The 27,128-nt window shown below is 39.9% G+C and overlaps 2 protein-coding genes across 3 annotated transcripts in view; one reads left to right on the top strand and one right to left on the bottom strand.

The window, feature by feature from the left end:
* The window catches only part of fbxl15 (F-box and leucine-rich repeat protein 15), a 76,590-nt gene that overhangs the window by 23,463 nt on the left and 25,999 nt on the right, over window positions 1-27,128 (top strand). The window contains exon 6 of the transcript XR_013306200.1: window positions 13,203-13,388. The gene's annotated coding sequence lies outside the window, so the exon portion shown is untranslated. The remainder of the gene's footprint in view (window positions 1-13,202; window positions 13,389-27,128) is intronic.
* LOC144093053 (paired box protein Pax-2a-like) lies at window positions 1,557-25,895 on the bottom strand. 2 transcript variants are annotated; one of them, XM_077626311.1, is made up of 10 exons: window positions 25,444-25,895; window positions 24,582-24,747; window positions 23,720-23,917; window positions 20,653-20,732; window positions 20,412-20,531; window positions 13,174-13,349; window positions 10,562-10,676; window positions 4,463-4,564; window positions 3,578-3,664; window positions 1,557-2,950 (listed from the first exon to the last, which is right to left on the bottom strand). In XM_077626311.1, exons 1-10 carry the CDS (start codon window positions 25,484-25,486, stop codon window positions 2,838-2,840), a joined length of 1,200 nt encoding a protein of 399 aa, XP_077482437.1. In that variant the 5' UTR covers window positions 25,487-25,895; the 3' UTR covers window positions 1,557-2,837. The 2 variants fall into 2 exon arrangements, with proteins under 2 accessions (XP_077482437.1, XP_077482438.1); XM_077626312.1 differs by having other exon boundaries at window positions 1,557-2,969.

Consider the following 27,128-nt stretch of genomic DNA (forward strand, 5'->3'; position numbering starts at 1 on the left):
GGTAATTATCAATAACCTTCCGGGCGACCAAAAGATCGGCGACCAAAAGACCGGCGACCAATCGACCGTGTACCAGGTTTTGCAAGTAATCTTAATGCAAACTGTCCACGCTGTTGACACACTAATTTCAACAATTGTGTGCTTCATGTAAGTAGCATTTAGTTATTCTCATTAGAGAAAGTAACTTACTTTGTGCAAGGTGTATTTTCCATGATACTGTAGACCACATTCAAAATGTTTATTCCATTTGTTACCGAAAGTTTTACGTCCCTAGCAACAGTAACCAAGGCATAGGTGGGAATTAGGAAAGACTCATTGAGCTTTACTACATGTGTGGCTTTGAAACGGACTCCTACTGTACGTGGGTTTTCTGAAAACACGGTAAACGTCCCATTAAGCGGGCCCGGCGTGCTGTCATATGTACCCAGGTCTTTTTATCGCACGCCCAAATCCTTCGCCAATTGCACACAACTAATCGAGACGCTGTCCGCTGGCTGTAAATCAATAACAAGGTAACTAAGTCATACCAGGCGGAGGGATTACGGCCAGGAGAAAAGAGTGAAAATAAGCTCCCAGAGAGAGAGAGAGCGGGGCAAAGAGGTGTTGGTTGAGGAGGGATTTCACGCATAAATCTAGCGGCTGCAACTTAAGCGCAAATTGAATTCCGAGGCGACGAGAGAGGGAGAAAAATTAATTCAACTTTACAAAGCGGCGTGAGAGAGAGAGGTTAAACACTTTATGCGCTGCTCGCTGATCCAAATCGGAGAAAACATTCCGCGGCTCCCGCCTGTGAGGCACGTGATGGCGGTTACACCTGAGAAGTCGCTTCATTTGTCTCTAAACAGGCTCGTTAGCAGGAGACATTTCTATAAATGCATTTTTTTTAAACGCATTAATACTTTGAATCCAGAAAATATGAATCCTGTCTGCAATTTACTGTTGTAATGTTAAAAGGAGCAACCAATGGACAGTGTTTTGAACACAAAACCAGTGTTTCCCAACCTTTTTTGACCTGCGGCACACTTGTTGCATTGAAAAAATCTCAAGGCAAATCACTAGCTGAAAATCTTCTAATTTAAAACTATGTCACCTATATTAACATTATAAAGTTGTTTTCATCAAAGTTTTATTAACAGGAATTAAATAATCCCCACCAAAGTATTCCAAAATCTTTTATATCAGCTTTCAGTTCAACTAATGTTAAAATAATCAATGCAATGTTTTTTTTTAAAACCTTATTTTAATTTTTGACTTTTTCTCCCAATATAACGCAAAAAGTAATGTGCTCACAGAGACAAAAGTTGAAGCCTGGAAAACCAAAGAGCTTCCAGTTTACTTAAAAATAAGCAACAAAATGACTTTAATCTCATAATCTTAACCTCCTAATAGTTCAATTTCTATCCCTTAATATTGAGATTTATCTAGGATTATTACGAAGTATGACTTATAACAACAGAATAAATGGAAATTACAGGCTAAATATTTATTTAATGCTCTAAAAACAGAATATTTAAAAAATAAACTAAAAAAGAGCATGTTTTGGTAAAAGATTTCAGACACTTTTTTTATTATTATACAAGTGTGACCAGCATTAATCAATAAGATAATACCCATGAACATGAAAGACAGTTCTTACTGTATTTACATGAAATGTTGTGTCACACGCACACACAGACTGACACACACACACACACACACACACACACGCTCCTACAAATGAACATTAAATAAACTCCACCCACTGTACCATTAACAGTTTATGCATATGAGGAGCATCTGCACTGCATAGAATTTATACATTTAGACTTCCTCCTGAAGCATGTGGCTTGTCCCTAATAATATTAATATTTGTGAAAACAGTAATAATGATAATCATAATAAAAATAATAATAATAACACTGATCTCAGTGATAGGTGGGCTGTAAATAAACAACAAAAAGTCTTTGGCAAATGTAAATTACATTCAGTCAAAAAAAAAGAAGCTGGAAATAGGATGACTTTGAAGCATTTTTCTTTTACATTTTTAAGGCCAAGATTTGCTTTGGAATCCATGGCCAACAGTACTAATGTTTTAAAAATCAACTTCAAATTATATTCTTATTTGGGGGAATCGTCCCGAGCAAAATGGATCATCTAATGCCAAAGACTTGATCAACTAAAATCCAAAACATCCAGCAGTAGTGCACGTTGTCAAGATGCGTCGCTTTTAAGTGCCGAACCCAAAGCACATATGCATAAAGGATTCCTGCATATTTACCAATGCTCCAGTGTTGCAAACCTCCAAAAATAGTGCAAAATTAACAACAACAAAAACAAAAAAAATGACATAAAACGTTGCCTTTCATATCCTGACACAACATTTTTCGTCCTTAAGAATGATTGGGGGGATAAAATAAAAAAAACCAAAACAAACCAACACAAAATATCATTAGGAATATATCCACTTGCTTCCATGGCGACACACTGTACTTTTTTTTTTCCTTTTTAATATCTTGATTGTGTTTCACAGTGTCCAAATCATCTCGCGTCATCCGCCATGCTGAAGGGATGGATAAAAACGCAGCCGGCTTGAGTTAATAGAGGGAAAAAAATAGGAAAATAAAAGGCCGCTGCTACATTTTTAAGCCCCGAACAGTGCCCGCTGAGAGCTGCCAAGCAAAGGAATGTACAATATTGATCCACAATGGCTGATTTTAGTTGCTTTTTCTCCCTCCAATTTCCACAAGCCTCTACTGTTCAGGGAGTTCAAATAGAGGGTGGGGGTACATCTGAATAACCTTCCCAAACGTGGCCCAAAAGGTGTTTTTTGTTGTGTGAGCTTGCTGTCCTCATTGTGCTCAAATATGGAGGCTGAGGCGGCGATCCTGCAGGTTGATTTGGTTTCCATGGTAACTAGTGGCGGTCATAGGCAGCGGCAGCAGTGGGTGGGACCGAGCCTCTCGACGCGGCACTATAATAATAAGGGGAACCTGAAAGTTAACAGAAGAATGGACCATTTGAAACCATCAGTAACACACTTCTTTTTTTGTTGTAACTTCAGACTTTTGTTGAGGTACATTTATGATCAACATTTTTGGTATATTTGTAATAATACACACAAAAAAAATACATGTTTTGTCACATTTCTAGTAAACTTTAGCCAAATAGTAGAAATTGGTGACATTTGTGATGAACTTATTGATGGAAATAGACGTGCAAAACCATTTTTTGACAACCTTTTCCTTCAAAAAGCATATTTTGATGATTTTTTTTTTTGCAGATAATACTAAAAATAAGACAATTTGTAAAATTGGTCACAATTATGCTTAGCTCTATTGTGTGTGATAGACATATTTTTTAAACACCTTTTAGTGATAATAAACAGAGTTGAATTCATTAAAAGATATATATATATATATATATATAAATGTTAATGAGCCACTGAGTAGAAATTGGAAGCATATATGCTTAACTCATTGGCTATTATTGACGGTGAAAGTTTAAAAAATAATAATAATAATTCTGCAAGGCAAGAATTGGACATATCTTGCCTTGATTGGCAGCAAATGAACGTAAATGTAATATAGTAATCACTCACTTAGTAACGCCGGGTTGCTGAATCGCCAAGCTTCATTGTAGGTGGTGTACTGTGGATGACTGTAGGGGTTCCCCGAAAACTCACTCCCTGCAAAACAAGACAACAAATCAATTAGCATTTCAATACCTTGAGGGGGAAAAAAATCCTTTTTTTCATACGCCTTCCGCCATTTCTCATGGCGTTAACGGAGAGAAGGGAAAAACGATAGTCATCGACGTGTGACCGTTCAGGCACGTAATTTATTTCTTTTTCATTTGGCTTAAGTTATGCAATAGTGAACAATACAGGAGGTGACACTGAGGCCGCCTTTTCCGTAACCTATTTATGGATATCTACCCATTCTTCTTCCCCCATTTTTAATTCTGAGCCGGTCTACTAGTAACTGGCGAGCGTTATTAATAAAATGCTTCATGCATACATTTTGGATTCCGCTCCATCAATCTGGCTTTGAGTGTTTTTGTCAGAGAATTTCACGGGAGAAGGGGAAGCGCCGGCTAACGCAGTGGCGGCGACATTTCGACACCTTTGCTTCCTTTACGAGACAATAAAGGCTGTAATTTATAAGACGCCGTGAGAAATGGCTTTGCTTTTAACAGTGTTTGGCGCCTGCCACTAAATCTCGTTCTTGTGTGCAGAGTGAACAGACTGGAACATCAAGAAACTTAGAGGAAGTTAAAGGTGTATCTGTCTTTAGGAATTTTCACTCATGAAAAGTCCTGGAAATTCAATTTAGGACATTTTTAAATCTGCGTAAATCCACTAGCTCAATGTTAATCCACCTAACAATTGCCATAACTAATAGCAACATTAGTGTAGTTATGTAAGCACACTTTTAAATGGAGTATTGCTAAAACTGTAAAAGTTAACTTGGCAGTCGATGCTTACCAGGGACCATTCCAGCAAGTGTGGATGTTGGGTAGCTGCCCTGGCCCGTAGGGGGAATATGAGGGGGGTATCCGGGTAAGGTTGTGTTGGCCATATCTCGACCTGAACAGACAAAAGATGTACTTTGTTGAATTGTTTTTCAAGGTTTGTCAGTACTGTATCAATATGACTTTGCTTGGTAAAATAATTAAATGTAATGCACCTTTTCCATTGCCACCCTACTTGCATAGCAACAAATGAAAAGAACTGGCATATTTTTTTATTTTTATGAAGCCACAATTGTGCTTTACTTTTCGTTTGAAATGCATATAGAATTCAGCAGGTTTTCATGGAAATAAGAATATTTTTGTTTTGTTTTTCCATCACAAAATAAGTATTGATTTGACTTTTGGCATAATAGTAGTATAAATCAATACAAATGCAAAAAAGTAAATTTATTTCATGCAGAAAAAATGCAGCGTAAATGGCTAAAACATGGTACTGCGGGGGTCCTAAAACAAATTTTTGATTGCATCTTCCCGTTTCATGGTGCGTTTTCATAATTCTTATTTTTTTTCTCAGACAAATTTAGTCTTCATTCATTACAATTTTTGTAGTGTATTAGTGTAAATTCATACAATTGCAAAAAGTCGTTCTTTGGTGTTAAAGCTGTAAAAGTGAACCCCCCTGGCTCCACTTGTAACACGTATCATTAATATTGATAATGCAAATACATTTCCTCATTTTATAACATCATGAAGCATGCTGAATTTAAAGTCTAGCTAAAAAGTGTTCCAAAATAGTTCATAACAATCAAATGCAAATGCAAAAATAAACAAGCATAATGCGCATTTCACTGCTGTGTACACACCAAATGTAATTAGACATTCTTAATTGATTATTAAGCAAATATCCTCAATATTAAACCCCAATTGTAGCGGCGTAACGTATAACGCTTTCCGTTTTGTACTTGTGATCATGTTGCGCTCTTTGCTGATTCAGCGTTGTTCCGACATGGCCTTCAGGGGGACTGAGCCCACGGGCCCCCTCTGCAGAGCGCCACCAGCACGTCTGCACATATTCAGCCACGTAATTGGGAGTGACGGTTCGGGTCGTCCTCGCTGGCCCGCGGGGATGTTTTTTGGAGCGCGGCACGTAACCTCAATCGGCACAGGCGCCATTGTGGACCAGTGGCCCCGCTATATTGTGGTGGCAAGGGCTCAAAAGGGGGAACAAGGAGGAAAAAAACGGCTCTCCCGATGGAACTTTAATGAGGACAAGATGCCACAAAAAAAGCGTTGTTTCGCTACGAAGCGTTGACATTTAGAACATTTGAAACCAACAAGATACCATTCGTTAAATGTACTATTACAATCATATGTATAGGTATGTTTCTTACCTCAAAATGAGAGACTACTGCTCCTTTTACAGAGAAGACATAGTTGGAGTTTTGCTTGTAACTAACTATACTTGGGCTTCAAAAATTGCCATTACATTGCAGTTTATCTGGTTTAGTATACTTAAAGAAAATGTCCTTCTACTATTCAGTCAGGGATTTCCAAACATTATTCTGGGAGGCCACTGATCATGTTTATGTAAATTCAACCTCAAGTACTGAGAAAACAAAAGCACAAACAAACAGATTTTTGGTGCAAGCAAGCAAACAAAATGATGGAGGAAAAAAAATAGTGAAAACAAAACAGCTTATTTAAAATGCTCGTCTTTTGAAGTTGCATTAAAATGCGAGGCCTACAAAAAGAATGAGTTTACCGCAAGCCAGTGCGCCCAAGTCGAAAGAAACTGTGGGAGTCCTGAGTTTTGTGAGTGGATTGTTTTGGTTCTCCAGCAGTGAAGCCCTGTGTGTGTGTGTTTGAGAAATTTTGTTAACTACAACCATGTCCTAATATGATGGTTGCAGATTAACATGCAGCAGATAACATACTTTTAAAAGGCAAATGTTCTCAAGTAAAATAACAGCTCAGGGACCGATATGGGTCAAGGTTTAGGAACTGGTGCCAGATCCATGCTAACCAAGGAACCGATCCAGAGTTTGATCAGGACGTCAATACGGCGTTCCTTGGTTAACCCCTCATTGGCAAATTTGATTCTTGTTTGAAGTTTGAAAAGAGGAAGTCAATACTTCTTTAGTTTTTGATTATGTTCATCAAGGAGGTTTGGTAAAAGAGTCTTGTCACTCAAGATAACTCTGGTTTTTGTTTCCTCAGTGGAAAATTTACTGGAAAGGATGGACTTTTTTTATATTGTTGAATGCAACTGTTGACTGTATTGCCGTCAAATGCAACCCATCATTCACAAACATACATTCATAATTCTTTCTTTCTAGTTGTAGCGCGTGGTGGACAATTATACTCCCCAACTGCAATTTCCTTGGGCAAGACACTGAATAGTAAATTGCATCTGGCATTGTCAAAAAACCAAACAAAAATAGCCTTTACTGTCAACTACATAAAAAAAATTGGGTCAGTTATTTCTGAAAAACATGACTGCAGATCTCGTCTTGGCTGATTGGCTAACCAAATTGTAACCTTAAAACTGCTGCACACACTGGACAGTGTCTCCCTATTCACCACAAGTTTAAGCCTCTGCTTTGGCAAAGACGAAACAATCCCGGAAAGTTTTGTGATGATGACAACAACAAGCGTAGCAACAAAACTTCATCTTCATTTGGCACAGGCGCGAGGCCATTAGCGACTGCCTCTTTAGCTCGATGCAGTCTAGCATGACAGGGACACCTTCATGTTCGCCGCAACAACCGCAAATCTTTGACCTCCATCTTTGAGGCGTTCACAAGCCAAAAAAAAGTGGAGGAGGGGGGATCCCAGCATCCTAATTAATTACAAGGGAGTAAAGAATGTTTGGCGAGCCAAATTGCTTTAAATCCCCAAACGCCGGCTGAAAGTCGCTCATTATCGAGCGTGCATGCAAAGGTTACTTTGCTTTTCTGATGGCGGAGTCATAATTCATCTCAGATGGTGCACGGACACTTAAGATACTTCAAAATCGATTAGCACAGCAGACCAACAGGTGCGTGTGCAGTCGATTGGTCGCCCGGTCTTTTGGTCGCCCCGACCGCGACAACGGGCGACCAAAAGACCAGCGACAAAACAAGGTAAAACAACACGGTCTACGCGTCAATAAAAGCCAACAATGGCCATGAGCAGTTTCACTGAGCCGACGTGAGTGTGTATAAGAGTTTGTATGTACATGCATTGTCCCTTTTAAGAAGGTACGTCAGTCAGGGTCTTAACAAGTTCTCCAACAAAAAACAATAAAAGTCCGGGAAATTTGGAGCTTTTCTTTAGCCTAATAATTACTGGGGCATTAAGTATGACTAAATAGTAATTCGCAGTTTGTATTTAGGGAATTTGAGCAACGATTTAAATGGTAATTATCAATAACCTTCCGGGCGACCAATCGACCGTGTACCAACAGGACGCTGTGTTTAGTCGAACAACTTTTTTTTTTAGACATGAGAAGGCTTTGACAGTCAGGCAATGACAACGTTCAGTAGATTAGAGACGCTTAGTGGTAAAAATGTAAGGCTCCAGTCATGTAGGTGGTGGTATTTTCAATTTAAAAAAAAAGTCACAATTAAATCTCGTAATATGAAATATTTTATCTCTTAAGGAAAGCCATTGCAGAAACTGGATATGACGCTGTTTGTTTGAGCAATCTTTTCCTCCTTTTGCATTAAAGAGCAATTTGTTTCGTTGACACGTGCTTGAAAGGCCCTTTTAAAGGCCTCTATTAGCAAGCTCAGCAGGGAATATCACATTCTGTTTGTCAGTTTATTAGCGGAAATGTGCCAAAGTCCCATTGATTGACGAGAAGAAAAACAGCTCCGCTCAAGAACTTTCAAAAGAACGAGTGGACAATTGGCCCTATCGAAGCCATCTCGCCATTGACTCGTTGAAAATACCCCCACCCAAAAAGTTATTGACTGATGGAGCCCATTTGAATTTTAAGCAGAAGACGGAGCACTTCAGATGGGATTCATCAAATAAAATGACTTCCCATATCAACAATAGAAATTACTGACAATATGCAATTATCCTAGCCACATATTCATGGAGCCTTTTAGGGGTAAAGGGGGACTATTTAGCAGGTAATTCACATTAATGTGCAGGAAAAAGAGAGAGAGATCTCGCCTCTGAATTTCGATGGTTTGCACAATGCCCTTAAATCCTTTCTTAGTGGAGCCTGCTGCTTTCAAGCGCCTAATAGGATAAGCAGAGGACACAAAAGATTTCTATCAGTGCCGTCACAATCCCAAACTCTGGCCGTGACTTCATGAATCAAGTCTAATAGAATATGCAAATTCCACAGACAACATCAACGTGATCAATGACTTTCATCGGGATGGCATACCGAGGATGGATGTGAAATACTTTCTTCCTCTTTTTAATGCGCAATTAATTCCGTATTGGAGACCAGCCCAAATATTGCACATCATTTTGTTACTTTTTTTTTGGCGTGGAATTTTCCTGCAAGGGTATTTCTCTCGTGACTAACACAAAATCATTGGAGACATTCTTAATATTTGGCACAACAGGAGCTTCATTACGTTGACCTCTAAATGTTCACTCCACTGCCAGGAATCACAGAAATCCTACACTAAAACACAAATTGTCTTAGTTCATCTTATTACTTTGTTTTGGGAATGAGCTCAAAGCTAAAATTGTGTGTGTGATGGCATTTTTTTGGCAAAAAATTGACCAACATTGAAAAGGCTAGTTGATATAGTCGTAAATTCACTGTTAAATTTGTGACGTGGGGATATTGTCATACATCTCCTGTGTTGGGTCTTATTATGGCAATAGCATAAAGGATGGCCCAATTTTTGATTTTAGATCCAATTTTCCTGATACTGATCCGATACCTTCATTTTTTATACCAATAATGATAATGCAGCCAGTATTATGTATGTTTTTTTATTTGGTTCACCAAATGAATTGGGTTGCCAGAACCTTGTTATGCCAACCAGGTTTTGAAAACAAATGAATTAAACCGTTATATGAATCCTAAATAGTTAAACTTCAACAGTTACAGTACACTTAAGAGCGGGTTTGTTTGGACATTTCTGACCTATGGTTTGATTTACAGCAGCCAAAAACCACAAAGGTGCTGAAAGCAAATGTGTTATACCGATACTAGTACCAGTATGTATCGTTATATGGCACTAAAATTCAGGCATATGTATTGGCGAGTTCTGACAAATATCGAATATCGAATGACAGTAGAAGTGTTGAGGTCGGTACCGAAACACGGTACCAGTTGCAATGTGACAAGTAGTAACCAAACAGAGTTAAAACTTAATTAGTATATTTTTTTCAAAGGGCTTTGTATCAGTGCATTGAATTGCATTAAGATTGATTCAGGATCAGGTGGGAAAAAATTGTACCAGACAAACACTAGTGAATACTGGACCAACCCCCCCAATCTCCGATACTGTCTGACATTCCAAAACTATCAAGGCAGATGCTTTGTATTGGATCAGGAAGACACTAAAAATACTCTGTGAAAACTTGGAGTAAGCTCAACAACCAGTCATATTGGTTATAGCAGCAAGTGACGGCAAAACAATATTTCAATTAGGGAGGCAATCATTAACTGTGACAAGCAGAGAGGTAGGCCACAAGATGGAGAAGGGGGGGTGCCGTGGCGATGTGGTGGTGGGAGGCTGTTTGTAGGGCGACACAGCAGTGTGAAGTAAATGATCACGGTGTTAGAGCGAGGCGGTCGAGGTGCCAGAGCGTATTTACCGAGACGCATTACTCGTGTTCCAAGACGCGTAAGCCGCCCCCACCCGCCGGCACCCTCATCCCCCCATCCCCAGGTGACAAAGTGAACAAATCACAGGGGCAGCCAACCAGCAGTCGCTCCCCACGCTGATGAATCTGATCTAGTGACACCCAAAGGACCTTGTCACCATGCCCCAATTTCCGAGCTGTCCGCTCAGCAAAACGACGCTGGGACGACAGATGCTAAAACTCTGAGCGGCGAGACCTCGTTAAAAAAGCCTTCACACTTGACTTGTTGTTTTTAGGTTTTAATGTACACACATTCCCGTACAGCGTGGACGCAGGGCGTTGATCTTACCTACAGGGTAGCTTTGCGACACGCTGGGGCCCAGCTCCGGGTTGGCGTTGGACGACAAACTGGGCTTGACTTCGTCCAGGCTGGAATTCAGGCCAGGCAGCGCGTACTCATTAGCCTGAGGGGAACAGACAACGGGGCGGTTACGCAACCGCACAATACCTTGATGCGCGCGCCGGCTTCAGTATACGTTTGTGTGAGAGCATTGTGTGTAGCGAGGCTGCAATCGAAGCATATCGGGAATGTATGTGGGGTATTGTCTGAGAGGAAGTGGCATTTTGCGGGATTTGCATGGGAAGCAGAGGCGTCAGCTGGCCTTTTGTGCTGGCCGCTCTTCGTCTTGAGAAGATCCGCTTTGTTGCACCCACGCCATGTGGCCGGCGTTTGGTTATGTTTTTAACGCTCGGGTCACGCTTAAGTTTGTCAAATGACCAGCAAGTAGAGTAGAAAGTTAAGCGCTAGATTAAGAAAGTTTGGACCCTAAGGGCACAAACGATAGCAATAGCCTCCCACCATTTTTTTCCGATGGGTTGAAACATCTACATTCCTATGTAGATTTCAAGCAAAATTGAAAAAGAGCCTGAATAATAAATGGTTTATCTTCAAAAGTAAACTCTTTCATTTTTAAAAACATTGCCTCATCATGCAACTCTAAAAATCTAAATGTATTGTTTTCTACACTTTTCATTTAAATCCTTCCATTAAAATGGAAGAAACACAAATAAATGAGTTCAGTTTACATTAAGATCTTTAATGACTATCTTCTTTGTCTCTATGGCAGCTGTTAGCAAGTTTTTATCTATAATGAAACGAGACTTCCGGAGCAAGACAATGATAGTCCGAAGCTTTGTGTGCGTTTAGGGATCGTGGGTCTCTGCGGGCCCTTATCCCATGAGGGCCAGTGTGTGTGAGTGTGTGTGTGTGTTTCTATGCCTGTGACCCCACTCTTGTCTGGTTCTATCTCCGATAAACTCTAATTGTCTGCTACAACTGTTCGCTGGCACAAGGTCGGATGTTTCGCTCTATTCGGCAGACGTTTTCTCATGCAGATAGGAGGCCTCGGCTGTGAAAAGGATGACCACATGGCAGGCAGAAGTGTGGGAGGGCTCCATCCATTGAGAGCCGCATCCCCAGAATGGCTTTTTAATGCGTCGCTACAGCACCCAGACACTTGGCTAATAGGGCCAAATTTTGAACAGGAAGAGAGTTTTTTTTAAAAAAAAAAGGGAGAGGCCCCCATGAAAGGGAAAATGTTCTGATTAATATGGCATTAAATTAAAAGTGATTTTTCTGGACGGTTCCTTTTTTAAGTCAAAGCACCCCCCTTCTCTCTTTTCATGCCTTGCCTTTTAATACTCTCCCCGACGCTCTTTGTGATTGCAAGTCATTTCCAATTGGTTTTGGTATTGATCTTCCAGTAGAAATCAGTTTTGTAATTAGCTGCAAATTAGGCCCTCTTGTGGAGGTGAGGCCTGATTTATCACCTGCCTAATTCGGCCTGATCGGAGAGAAATTAAAATGAACTCAATTAGGCCACTGCTTTTGCTTTTTATGGCGCAGAATTGGAGTTTGTCACCAAAATGAGATAGTCCCTTGTTGTTTAGTAGTTTAAATGAATGTAAATAAAGGTTATCCGTTTTAATACAGTTTGAGAAGTGGCGTAGAGGTCCTTGTTTTAGCTGGATATAGAGTTTTAGTTATATTGTTACACAGACAGATTAGTCAATTGCCTGATTATTATACTTTTAGAATAATATTTGTCTCCTGTTTTTATGCTTGCACTACTTGCATTACGCTTTATCAATTTTTGCTTCAAATTTGATTATCTTTTGACTGATTTCATTCAATAATTTTTTTTTTTGACAGTGTGTCACATATTAACATTAACCTTAGGAAATGATTGAATTACACTATGTTCAAATAGGTGTAAATGTTGTACAAATCTTAGGACCCAATCAGAAAATTACTACTTTTATACTTAAATTATACTGATGTTTCTCCTTGTATTATATTAATATAGTTTCTTGCGTTGTAACATTTTTTGTCTGGCCATTCCAATTGTATTGTATTCCATTGTGATCATAAAACTGTGGTTTCCAATCCTAACATAACTTTAGAATATTGTCTCATTATCCAAAGTTATTTAATCCCTTGCTTTTTAGCTAGTTTTTTTTCCCTCCTTTTTCTGTGTACCCAAATACTCATTTTTATGTTATGAGAACCATCATGTATTAATATGAACAAATGTTGGGTTATGATTAGGCCCGTTACTCATTAACGAAAAGCAACAGCCTAGTAGTAAGGCTTTTTGTAGCAAATCATACTTAATTCCCCGTGTCACACGAGGCCGGCAAATTAAGGCCAGAGGCAGGCTGTTGATTAATTTCACGTTGCCGTACTGTTATTCTCAATTATAAGCCGTACGAGGAATGTGTTTTTCATCGCAAAATCAATAGCGCGTAGGAGTTTCCTCGGCGATTCCCTCCTGTCGCCGTTTCTTTGCGGCAGCCATCTCAGCCAGCTTTAATTAGCCTCTGGGTACGAAGGACCGATGTGTTATTTTGTGTTCAACTCAATGAAGAAAAAATAAAAACAAAAAAAACAGTTCGACTAACCTGTTCTGGTTTCACGTGCTCCGATGTAGGAAAGACGTCTGGATACGATGGGCGTTCAAAAACCCTGTCCAGGGCTTCCAGCTGCTGCTGGGTGAAGGCATCCGCCCTTAGGTGTTTCCGTAAACTCTCCACACTACCCTGAGAATCACTGTTTGGACCAGAACCATCTGAACCATCTACAAGGAAAGAAAGCGACAGTCGACACGCTGGCCCCGGTAAGAAAACTAATCCTTGCCACTTTTGTCAGTATATTGTTGTTTGCTTATACAGTGACAGGGCACATCTATTTATGAGTGTTTCTTAAACTTCCCATGTTAATCGAGGTAGGCTAATTTAAAGAGAGCAAGTAAATGACATTGGTCAAGTTTTCTCTTCCGTAAGGCAGGGCAGCTCCAGAAAAACATTTGCGAATTGAAAGAAAATCACTTGTGGTCAATCCTTTGCTTTGTGTCGCTTGGTAAACGATGTACGTTCAAAACAATGTGAAAATGATCTCGCGTATGTCTTTCATTTCATTTTCATTGTTACCAAAGTCCAACAAGTCACCAAGTTGGCAACAACACCACATTTGAAATTCAAACCAGTAATTCAAAAATAATTGGTGAAATCACCTAATTGCACAACATTAAAACAATAAGGTACCATTTGTACAATAATTCAATTGTGTTAGCTAGGGGTATTAAATCACATATATTATAAACATGTACGCAACATTGTGGAGAGACCCAATCCGACTATGACGATGCATGAATAATCGTTTGCTCATTGGTTACCCATCGATGGCAATAGATGTCCAATCCATATTGACTGGGAGGGTTATCAGGGCTCACTACCCGACCCGACTTCCCATTAATTGCCAATTTGTCCATTATTTGAGGAAGTAAAGTACTGTACTTGGAAAAAAAAACCTCACTTTACAGCCCTGATATTCTCGGTCTTTGCTAACTAGAAAGCGCGGCGGCCTCCTTTACAAACCCGTTGTTCTAAATTTGTGGTAGATTATGTTCTCCCCTACGGTGAGAGAAGGGTGATGTATGATATGCAAGCGCTCTATTGATTGTCTGATCTGCTGGCAAGAGGGAGCTGAAATGGACTCGAAATGAACATCCTGCCTCAACTCATTGCGCCCATAATACTCCACTTAATCCCACCTTTTTGCTCCCTCCTAACGGAATTCGCTTGATCAATCATGTCAGTGTGCTATTACCATTCGGGAGGCTTATTACTAGAGGTTCTTTACGGCGAATAGAGGGTGAACCAAATGTGCTGATAGTTGGGGAAAATTAACGTCCTTGTGTATTCTTTTTTTACTCCCTAAAAAGAACCCAATTAGCCACATGATCCATTTTATAGTATGTACTATATAGGCGAACTCTCTCTGCAGATTTACAGTTGATTCGCAGATTCATTGTTGTCTGGATTTGTTGAAATTTTGGGCTTGACTTTATAGTAATGTCGTTTTTACAAACATTTTTTAGGAACTAGTAAATGAGTCGCATTTTTTTGTTGCCTGTTGAGTTTTGTGGTTGGACGCAATATTAGACTTCCAGCAAGCTATCTTAGTTTAGCGTAGACTTGAATTTCCAAAACACTTGGTAAAAAATGGCTAATTTTTCTGTTGTAATATTGTTACCTCCATCATTTTTTTTGCAATGTCCTTAACGGCTGATTTAAGACCTTGATAGCTGAACCATTTACCATAAAGAACCAGGGTTGTTAAGTTCGTTTTTCCAGTAAATAGTCATTTTGAACGTCTGGAGACAAATGTGAATAGAAGAGGGTGTTTATTAGCCTTTGTTTCTCCTATCAAGATGTTCAGTGTCATTAGTTCCTTTGTTTCCAATACCTTGCTAAATCAATAACCTCCCCTCATGTTTGCCACTATGGGACGCACTTCCCACGCTCCTCAGAATTCACGACATCTTCCCTCCCACGATCCCAATCCCCAATTGCACTGTTGTGACAGTAGAAGAGGTGATTCTTCTTGTTTAGCCATTTTTTTACACGCGTTGGAAAGACTTAATGAATACGTATTCTGACCTAAAGTCTGTTTATCGATCATGGCGTCAGTGTCTTCTATTCAAGTTGACATCCGTCCATATTAGTGAGGGAGCCACCCCCCACCAGATCTGATAACCGCCCCCAGCCAGCAGACGCCACTCTGCGGGTACGCCACCTGACGGTCACGACCCCCGGCAGGAGGTCTGGGCTGAGTGGGCTGTTCCACCAAAAGTATTTTAAAAAAAACCTAGAAACGAGATGCAGACTGAGATAGTCGCTTAATTCCCCACATTGTAGTGAAGCCCTTTCAAAGTAAAAGTGTTTCCACGATAAAATGCCACCTTAAGGTCAAAACCCCTGCCCTCAGGTGAACAGTCTGATCCTCACAGTCCACTTCCTTGTTTAAATAACATGTCAACATGCATAGACTCGCCTTCCCCCGACACAGTCATTTCCTCAGTAGAAAAATCCAAACACATTTGCATCAAATTAGACTAAATGCGTCGACTTTTTGTTAGTTTTTCCCCACCCTAATTGATTCTTTTGATGATGATGTAAACATGGATGAAATACAGAATCTCTTTGTTCCGCATCAATGAACGTTTGGACATTTATAATGAATGGATTAGACAGGACATAAAAATTGAGAAGACATTTTTCATAAGCCAAAATAGTTTTTGATGGCAGTTTGCTTAGAAAAATACACTTACTAACTGAAAAGATGCATAGAGAATAAGTAAATAGTAATTTACCTTATTAAAATCACACCATACTTCCCAAAGTGCCTCATTAAAAAAAAACCTTCAATAGAAATGTCAGTTCAAACATACAAAATGAAAAACGTTTTTTCCTTCACATCAAATAATGTGAATAAATGGTAGATAACAAAGCAGACATGGATCAGAACCCCTAACTTGATACTTTTCTTGCTCATTTCTGGCCCCCCAAAAGTGTTTTGATTTGCAATTTAATTTGTAATATTTCCATAAGGCCTCGGCAACAGAATAGTTTTCAGTAGCAGCTCCATTCCATCGCTCATCCTCCTCACGGCACCTCATGACGCTCCCAGATGAGGAATAATGAATATCGCTGCATGCTGACGAGGAATCTCATTCATCCACTCGCCTGCTGACTTATTGAAATATGGGATGATCGTTTTGTTAAATTTATTGCCCTATTTTGATCATAAATCACTCATTTAAGAAGCCGAAGCGTGGCTGACAGGAGTTTGTTGGCCTGGAAGTTACTTTGCAGTCGTTTACACGTGTGAAAGTTGCAGTTTTAATTCAATAGTCAGAAGTTTTATAAGAGCTAAATTGTAATATTGCAAGAAAAATACTATGATGAAAAGATGAAAATAGATAATTAAATTTAAAGACTAGTGTTGATTTAACTAGGAAATTTAATAAAATATTCCGTATATAAATATCAAATAGTTTAATTTAAAAAAAAGAATTCATCAAATGAGTCGCAATTTTTCAATTTAGTGTTTTTTGTTTGGTCTGTGTTTTTAGATAAATACCATAACATAAAGTAATGCATCTGTATAGTGTACTACTGTACAAAGTATGTTGCTGCATTTTTTCTAAGTGAGACGTATGGCACTAATGTTTGAGGGACAAAAATATAGGAATATATGTTAACTATAAGTATTTCTTGTCCTATAAATGACTACATTAAGCTATTTAGTACTTTTAAATATTAAAAGATCAACATGCGATTTCACTTGAACATGACATGACATTTCTATGCTTCTATGCCATCAAAATAGATTAATGTTATCGGCACCACTTGTGTTTTGGGGCGAATATATATATATATATATATATATATATATATATATATATATATATATATATATATATATATATATATATATATATATATATATATATATATATAAAAAATTCTTAAGATAGGTAGACTTCTCTGCTTCTTGAAATATTTCAGAAAGCAGCTCCTCAGTCTTTACGGAACTCAGTAAGTGGGGGGTGCACATTGATGTTAATGTGTGCGGTAATAGCTTTTCTCTGCCGCGGTGTACATTCTAATACATGTCACTTCGGGAGAGCGCGTGGACGGCCGCGGTCACCCAAGGAGCCATCATCGGCCCCCTCCGACAATGGCTGCCAAGTGTAACATGCTACTTTTAATTTGCCGCAGCACAATGGCTGCCGATAATGGCTCTTATGACACCTGTGTCCCTGAAGCTCCTCTGGCCCAGCCCCAGTGTACATAAACGCGTGTCACAGCGTATTATCTCGACATGGCCGTCGTAATTTGGGACCCTTTCTTTTTAAGGGCACTGCTGACTGGGAAACTTACTTGGCCGAGCGCCACGGGAACAAATACTCGACCGCCCCCTCCTTTGCCGCTCATCCCTCTGTGTGTTTCTTTCTTTCTTTCTTTTTTTTTTTCTTTCTCCCGAGCCTTGATAATGACTGCTTTCGCCATAATCATCACGCGGCTTACCGAGTTAAATGAGGCCTCGCTGCGAGGAAATGCGGTCGCGGCGTTTACTGGCGGTGGAGTACAGCCTAGCGAGCGGTGCACAATATGATGGTGTTTCAAACGAGGCCGCGCAGAGGCATTAGCTGACATGGTGGCGAGCAACCAGCGGCATTTCGTGACAATTTGCTTCAAAATAATCATGCTGTACTGTTTGGTTAAGGACATTACACTTGGAAAAAAAGTTCATTTTCACGTTTTTTCAAGTTATCACTTTGCAAACATGGCTATCATGCTGAAATTTCTGCCTTTTCTGTTTTCCTTTTCAGTACTGCTTACTAATTTTCCCCATTTTTTTACTACAATATTTTCATAATCCTTTTTCCCTTGTCATTTTTCTTTGACAAAGTAGGCTTGGTATATCTGCTGCCAGTGTTATGATTTAATTAAATTAGTTAGTACTATATTTTACTCATTGTTCTATAAAATAAGGTCTTTAGAACACCACAACATGCCATTTAATATGAAATGCTCTGTTGTGTAACAACACAACAGACTTGCTTCTCCTGCCATGGTTTTGTGGGCAATATTTACTGGTTTATTTTTATGATAATTCAGATATTTCTACCGAAACGAACAATCTGCTTTCGTAAAATGTTTCTTGTAAATTATACGACCAGCAAACGCAACCAGGCTTGTGTTTCCATCTCCAAAACAACAAGATGCCAATTCATTCGTCAACACATTGAACCGCGGAGAAATGTGGCGCTGCTTACTAAAAAAAACAAAAGGACCATGTATTTCCAAAGCATTCATCATTTCCCCTCAACTTCATAACAAGTCCTCAGTCATTGGAAAGCCGAGTGTCTACCTCCATCTTCACCAGGCAAAGAACCCTGTCCAAGGGTACGGAACTGTCCGCTATTATGGGACCCAGTGGAGATCTACCAAACGGAGGCAATGACGACCCACACAAAAAAACATCGCATTAGGCGAATCAATCAGGGCCCACAAAAGCACCAGGAGGACCTCTCCTAAACAGCTCAACTCTTTCTCCACACAGCATCTCACTCTCTTTGCCCTTTAATATCGTTGTGCCCTTCAGTAGCAATCTGCATGAAAATATGCACCTTCCATCATCCGCGACATTACGCTGAATACGAGGGGTCCTGCGACGGCTCCAAATGAACCCCGGAAAAAACACCAGACGCTCGCATTATGCCATCTCCACTGCATCTCTCCCCTTGATTATGTCATTTGCCGTGCCCACGTCATGCTGGCTTTTATAACTCTGCCAGGAAATCTACCTCTGACAGGTCATTAGTCATCCCTGCCTTGCCCACCCCCACCCCGACACACGCACATAAAAACATCAATCGCCTCCTCGATACTCCGCCAACGCCAGAACAAAGACGACGCTATGTCAACGACCGGCGCGCTCCGATTAGCTCTCGTTCCGGAAATAAGGCTCTCGGCATCATTTTGAACCGCTCCTCTCAAGACCATTGAACCCCCTTAGCGATTCTCATCAAGTGCTCATGCATGTAGCGACGTTAAGGAAACCTATTGCTTACAGAACCAATAATCTATAAAAAGCCCCGGGCCGGGCGTGCAAGGCACTTTTGTGGCAGGCGTGCAAGGGAGAAAAAAACAAAGCTATAGCGGCTTTCTTGACTGACCTGGGTGGTCGGCTACATCATCTTGACATGTAATTATCTAAAGCCCTTTAATCACTTCCATAAAGATTAATTGCAGGAGACAACACTGGAGGTCGTGCCTTCAAATCAAAAAGACTCCTCGGCGGATTGACACAGCAGTGTAGCTGAGTTCAGGTGTTTTATTAAGGGTCATCGGCTGGAACGGTGGCGCCTTTTAGAGCCAAAGTTGCAACTTCAGCAGAGCGCATAAAGAATGATGCTCACCTTTTTTTTTGGCTTTTCCGAGGCATTAGCCAATCCTGCACTAGTAGAAATAAAGCTAGAGGAGGAGTCAATTTCTGTACCTCCAATCGGCTCAAATGTAGGGGTAGTTAGTCGGTGTTCATGTTACTGGATGGGTTTTAGGACCATTTTTGTAATGTGAATTATCAAGGCTTCAAATAGAATCTTTAAGGTTCCCTTTTTTCCACTGGAACAGAGGGTCCAGCAAGATGTAATTTCCGATTGCACATTTGGATAATTACTCAACTAGACTGTTTCTCGGACCAATAAATCAAGACCAGAACTTGATGGCAAAATGCCATACCAGAACTTGATGGCAAAATGCCATACCAGAACTTGATGGCAAAATGCCATACCAGAACTTGATGGCAAAATGCCATACCAGAACTTGATGGCAAAATGTCATACCAGAACTTGATGGCAAAATGTCATACCAGAACTTGATGGCAAAATGTCATACCAGAACTTGATGGCAAAATGCCATACCAGAACTTGATGGCAAAATGTCATACCTAGTGTTACAGTAGAAGTAAATCAAAACGACCCTATGTTTACCCCATAGGGATAATCTGCTGGATCTGCAGTAGCAGTATGGTTTTCAAGATGAATGGCTTGCTTGAAAATTCAAGGGTATAAAAGCAGAATCTTTGAGGATATCACCCCAGTGACATTCCCTTTTGTATCCCTAAGGGTGCACCAATGTATTTTGGAAAAATTGCTGAATCTCCAGCCAGAGGCATACAGTTATAGACACAAGTGTAGTCCAAAGGGGTAACTTTTCAGACATTTTAAAGGCTTAAACATCCATGTGTGAAGACAGTTTTTTTTTTTTCAATAAACACGTCCTACCTTCGTCTCTTTTCCTCTTTTCACCGTTGGATCGTGGAATGCCCAGAATGCCATTAATGGAATAGGACCCCGCTGGGTCGTTGGAGGCGCTGGTTACTGGTGGCGACACTGTGTTTGGCACTGAAAGTAAAAAGGAAAAACTCATCAGGACCTGCTGCGAGTCCATTTCCATCTCCTGTGGATGTCGCTGATAGTGATAATGATGACAGTAAATGCGATGCTGTGAGCTTAGGTTACCTACCTATGGTATGGCCTGGTGTCGACAGGGATGTGCCATCGGGCGATGGATGGAAGGGCTGCTGCACTTTAGTTCGGATGATCCTGGAAAATAAATTGAGGGTAGAAGTTACTTGACGGGGATGGAAACTTCATGATTTGAATATGGCATTCAACATCACACAGGAGAAAGGCTGGAGCAAAGTGATAAACATGGCATAGAAGAAATAAACCAATTCGAAAGGATGATAATGGCCACGTGTATCAAATCTTTTTTGGATCCAGTTTAATTGCTAGCAATTATATTTTGAATAATAGCGAACTCGAGTATGTATATGCGTAATGTATTGATTCACAGTTACTTTGTAGCAAACAACTGTTTGTCCCATAAAACAGGTGTGCTGTGAAACAATGTGAACCTCAATAAAACTTTTCTTAAACTGAAAACCTTTTCATTCTTTGTCAGTGTTTTTTTTTTCTGCATCGACTGTTGCATGTTAAGGTGACCGACAGAAATATGCCATAAAACTAACCGGTTGTGTCACCAGGACTTGTAAAAATAGTATTATCATGGAAGTCTAGATGATGAGGCTAAAATGATCAAATTATCTGATCAGCTGTTTACTGGCATACTTGAAGCAGATGTTTCTCACAGTTTCAAAATTGAGATATGATGCCTTCTTGAGGCAACGTTTTGTTATTCCTGCATTGTGGCTTCTTTGACTATTCTCTTTTTTTCATCTTTACTTTCCTCATTTCAATACATCTTTGCAGTTTTGTAAACCTTGCCAAAAGTACAATAATGAACCGTGAAAATGAGATTTTTCAATTTAGGACACAATTGCATTCAGATGTCTTTTTATATCGCAGAAACAAAATGTGAACAGGACTAGACTCCCTTTTACGCCATCCCTACCATTACCCGGCCTTCACTGGCAAAGGCCCCATTCTCCAATCCTAGGGTTGAGACCTGTTCAGACCTTTAAAGGACCAACACCCCCTTCTTCCCAGCATGGACTACTAGGACGTATTGATCGGAAAGGTCCAGGATTAGGCCACGTGGGCAAAGAGATGCAAATGAGGAGCTTTATATTACAAGTGACAGGAAAGCAATAGTTCCTTATTGAACTTCTTCTGCGCTAGCTCAAGTTAGATTTGATCCATCTAAGCCGCAGCCCCGGGGAGAAAGGCCTGTCACCATCATTTGTGAAGGCTCAAACAACTTATCAGGTTTTTTTTTTTCGTTTTTGTTTTTGTCGCTCACTTTGTTTGGCGACCGAGGCAATTTTAGGGTGAGAATTTCTATTGCCCCTGAATGAACCATTATAGTCATTGTCTGTAAATCACTATGATTGAATTCAGACCCAAATAGGTTTTGGTATTTTGATCATTTGTCTAGTATTTTGTTGGCTGGGTAGGGCAAAGTTGTTTAAGAATTTTGGAGACTTTTCGGGGAACAATTGGAAGTGCTTGAGTGGAAAAACAGCTTAGTTGCAGTCCGGAGTCAATGGGTGGTGGGGGGCTTGCTGTTTTCATATGTTAAACTTTTCTTTCTCATTTGGATTGTCTTTATACTTGAAGATTGTACCAATACAATTTGACTCTTTGTTCAAGGTGTATAATTTTTTATTTGTTTTCCGAAAAAGTTCAAAAACCACTAAGCTCGAAAACTAACACTACTGTATTTTACATAGAGAAATAATGTTAACCTAGAGGTACTTGCAAATAAATTCCACCACTTACCTAGCGCCCTGATTAAAATTGAAAGCGTCTGATGGAATTAAAATTCTCCTCTATTCAATTTATTACATGAACAAAAGAGCGGCTCCAAATAGAAGCATTTAATTGGAATTGAAAAGGTGTAGTAAAGGGTCTTTTTTTTAACGACATTAATACATACATTTTGGATTTATCGCACATGCACGTGAGTCGCTCGTCTTTTTAAGCGAGCACGGAGCATGAAATGAATTTTCTTCAGCCCTTTCTTATTCAAAAGAGTGTGTGTGTATGTGTGTGTGTGTCCACACTCTCGCCCATCAGCTCATTAAAATGTAATGCCTCTATGGAACAGTGCGTCTTAAGCAAAGTTCACCACCAGGGATGTGTGCGGGTGTGTGTGTGTGTGTGTTTCAGGAAAATATTGTAGTAATATAGTAGATATATTTGCAGTGAATAATCGTGATGAACATATTTGGAAACTTGCATACTTTGTAGTCCCAGACGTTAGGTTAAAATACACAATTTGTATATTTCAAAAGATAATATTAGATGTTTCCCCTTGTTGGGGCGTATAAGACATCGTATGTAAGAAACAATTCTATTCAATTAATAGTGGTCTGTTCTCATTTAATATTTAGTGTTATGTTTGTAATTGTGAATGACTGAGACCTGTTCTTAATATTTTGACCCTCCTTTTGTTTCCACAAAAGACCATACAATTAGTAGAAAATCCCTTAATATTTTTGCAATAGATTAAAGAGCCCATGTATTTTAGATGAACACATTTTCAAATGAATACCTTCATAAAACTGGGTTTTATGATCTTGGGCTTGTTTCTGTTTTCCAAAAGAAGCCCTGATGCACCCCCATAAAAAGAGGCTACATGTTATTTTATTTTACGACAATCTTGCCAAGCCTGGCTTCTTCTTTTAAATCTTCCAGACAGGCCTGCAATGGTAGCCCCGCCCCCTCGTGTCACCACACGCATGCTCAGAAAAACAATTGGCCTGCTTTATGGTGCCAAAAGGGATGTGGTCACCCGAATATTGATCTCTTCTCGTTCCCCAACGCTTTGATTGCTCCAGTATATGCGTATAATTTTTGAAAAAAAATATATGTGTTGAACTGATGACACGTTATAAATGGCATACTCCAAAAATGCTGTCTCTCGCGTCATCTGATAGAATTATAAGGATAATGTGCACTGTTCCTAATGTTTTGACCCTTAATGCGCTCACCAGGGTGGAAAAAAATGTGTCTAATGTGTAAAGGTGGATTAGTATTATTTTTTTGCATGCAAAATGTTTTGCATAGAAATACTGTAATATAGTTTTAATTCCAGCCCAAATAGCGTAGTGTGGATGGCCCCTCACCGGTTAATTGACGAGACGCTGGGCACGGTGTCGTTGTCGCAGATGCCCTCAGCCAGCAGCCTGTCGCGGATCTCCCACGCAAACATGGTGGGGTTCTGCCTCTTGTAGTCTGCTATTTTGTCCACTACCTTCGGCGTGGCCACTTTGGGCTTGGACCCTCCGATTACACCCGGTTTGATGCTGCCAGTTTCATAGTATCTATGTAAAAACATACAAATAAAAAACATATATACATCTATATAGAACATAAATTTTAAAAAAAAGCTTTCAGAAAAGGGTTACGTTTGTGGCTTTGGAATTAATTTCCTCATAATTATCATTTTATGGCCAATATTGAAGTTTTATTTAAATGTAGATGAGTCAAGACAACCAAAGACCCTTTTTTAATCTGTCAAATAATAATAATAATAAGCTCCATCACATAGTATTTTGGGGAAAACGCAAGCACTAAAAATGCAGGGTTTATTTTGAGTATTTCCAAATTGTGGTAAAAAACGTGCACAACAAAGAAACTGATTAGGCGGTGCTAATTTCTTTAAGTAACCTATACAGCAGCTTGGGGAGATTTCCCCCCCAAAACATCTCTATAAAAATACACCAGCATTTTTGTTAATTTCCTCCCAGCAAAGATGCATTACTCTTCTTCAAATTGCATGCAAAATCACAATACTATTTAAATCCATCACTTTGTGATTTTTAAAAGAATACCTAACCTTTCATTCGTTATCTAGTGACCAAAACATTTAATTTTGCTTAGTATTTTAAGACAAACGAGTTATTAATATGATCAAATAGTGCATTTTCCTCATAGATTTGAATGCAAAATCCGTAGCAATATATTTTTTAGTGAATTGGTCCCTACCTGCCGAGAATCTTGCTGACGCAGCCGTGGCTGACGCGCAGCTGCCGTGAGATGTCGCACGGTCGAACCCCCTGGTGGGCCAGCTCCACGATGCGCTGGCGCACCACGTCCGGGAGGGGTCTTCCGTTGACGAACACCCCGCCGAGCTGGTTCACCCCCCCGTGCCCTACGTGGGAGACAACAACAGTACACACCGACAGCCTAACATTACATAAAGCCGTAAATATATATTTGGACCACATATTTCTCCCTATTTTAACATGTGCACCAATGCAATAATAGCAGGTAGTAATTATTAATAAGGTGGGGTGATGAGCAAGAGCTTAATTGCTTTCAAGGAAAAAAAAGAGATTTTTTTTTTACATTATTTTATTGTAGACAAACAATATTTTGTGCTTCACGTTGTTTATTTATGACTTCACGTTTAGGGTAGAGTCCCTGGCCATAATTGAATATTTCTCGTCTCTAATTTAACATTTGTATTTTTGAACACACATTTTTGTAAATTAGAGCAAATTGAATACCCTATTTTTTAATGGAAAAAAAATCATTCACACAGAGCTATTACCTGTTAAATAGTGAACCCACCCTTAATAACTCATATTACAGGGCACCTTATTTTCCCGAATGAGCCAAACCCAAAAAGCATCAATTATTCACCCGAATAAAATCAGATCGAGTTGCACGTGGGAGTCGACCCGTAAATGATCTAAAATAATAATCACCCACTGAACAAGCCACGCTCATAAGAAACTAATATTTTTTTTCCCCACGTTTTTAGATCTGCTCCATATAACTTCTTCTCATTTCAAACGCACATCGGTGCCAATTATTTTAGTCCAACTGGTGTTGTGGTACTTACGGTGCATGGCCGCGAAGGGGTCCGCCTTGCAGTGAATATCCATCGGATAGGAAAGGAAAGAAAACAAATCACCCCAAGCCGCCGTGTCGCCTGCTTACAATGGCAAAGAGTACAAAAAAATCGGGATGCTTGGCTCGCCCCCCCACCACCAGCGTCGCATGAATGAGGGCCAACTTTGCACTCGCTCCTCCGAAAGAGACCGCAAAAGTTGCCTCGGTAGTGGGGTGCAGTCCGCTCGAGGGGCCGGCAGGTGCGTCGCCCCCCAACCCCCCCGCCCTTAGCGGCTTCAGCGCTGCAGACCGAGCGGGTAGCTCATCGCGATGGGGGCGGCAAGGGCTCCGGCGAGCGATCGGAAGATCGGATGATCGGATCGCTTCGGTTCGGTTCGATTGTAGCTCCCCACGATCCGTGCGCGGCGGCCGGCCCCCCCAGTGTAGCTGGGATGTGCTCGCCTGGAGGTTTTGCACCGGGAATGAAGCCCGCGTCGGGGGGTGTGTGCCTCTAAAAGCGGCGAGCCACACACACTCTCGTACCCCCCTCCCACCTTCTCTGAGCACCCCAGCATCAGCACCCCCCAACCCCCCACACCCCCCATGCTTGACTTGTCAGACAAAGGCAGTACATGCCAACACATCACACACACTAGGGAGAGAAAAAAAAGTGCAGATGAGGACTGACTCATTTAGAGGAAGTACATGTCCAAATATGGAACATCAGACCGAGTTTATGATCATATTCACCTTTTTAATAGTGGGCCTCTAAATAAATTGCATTTTATTTGAAGAAGAGTTGCATTTGAGGGGATTGGATACATTTGTTTGGGGTGCTAAAGTGTGATTAGTGGCCTATAGGTCGTTTAATATGAAGTTTAAACCAATATATACATGCCTTTTACTCGTTATGATACACTTGCATTAAATAGTTCAGTGTGGTAGTAATTTACTGTCTGTTAGGATCATCCAAAGTAACCAATCCCTAATCCTATAAAATAATAAAATAAATTGCTTAAAATGCACTCAGTAAATGTCCCTCAAATAAACCAACATTACAAAATTGTTCCACGAACAAAACATTAATATTAAAATATCGCCCCCCAAATAAAACACATGTATTTCAAAATACACTAAGTACACGAATACTGCTATTCATATAAGACCTAAAATAATGATAATTATTGAATTGTATAATTGTTTTAACGTGACATGATTGAAGAGTTGATGATGATGACGATGATTGTGATGATGTGGGAGTTAAAATGACGTTGTTTCCATGTAGCAGTGCTCACAATCTTCTGTAGATGGCGCTGTATAGTTTTACAAGCACTCATTTTGCAGCCTTTTTCTTCAGCTCCCACAAGTCAGAAGTTAGCTGAATCTCATTGCATTTCCTCTGATTTCATAATATATAATTTTAACACTTGAAAAGACACTGATCTCACACAGACACAAGTATATTTACATGCTATCTATATTCTTTTGCGAGGCACTCATCTGTATACAAGTCATAAATATTTCATACTAAAATGTCAAATATACATTTGTTTGCTAATAATGTGTGTAAGATGATGCATACAAATGAATGAATAAGAAGCTATGAAAACATAACGATGTAACATAGCCTCATTTTGAACTAAATTCAAAACTGAACCGATTGATACAGTTAATGAATTCCATGTCATTTAATAT

This window comes from Stigmatopora argus, chromosome 18 (assembly GCF_051989625.1).
Source record: "Stigmatopora argus isolate UIUO_Sarg chromosome 18, RoL_Sarg_1.0, whole genome shotgun sequence".
NCBI classification, from domain to species: domain Eukaryota; kingdom Metazoa; phylum Chordata; class Actinopteri; order Syngnathiformes; family Syngnathidae; genus Stigmatopora; species Stigmatopora argus.

What these genes read in the sequence shown, in the direction of transcription:
- LOC144093053 (XM_077626311.1), bottom strand. Translation starts at nt 25,486, where the DNA reads ATGGATATTCACTGCAAGGCGGACCCCTTCGCGGCCATGCACC. An exon ending in GTCAGCAAGATTCTCGGCAG is followed by an intron (nt 23,918 to 24,581) that starts GTAGGGACCAAT and finishes GTTTTTACATAG; the next exon opens with ATACTATGAAACTGGCAGCA. An exon ending in AAAGAGGAAAAGAGACGAAG is followed by an intron (nt 13,350 to 20,411) that starts GTAGGACGTGTT and finishes CTTTCCTTGTAG; the next exon opens with ATGGTTCAGATGGTTCTGGT.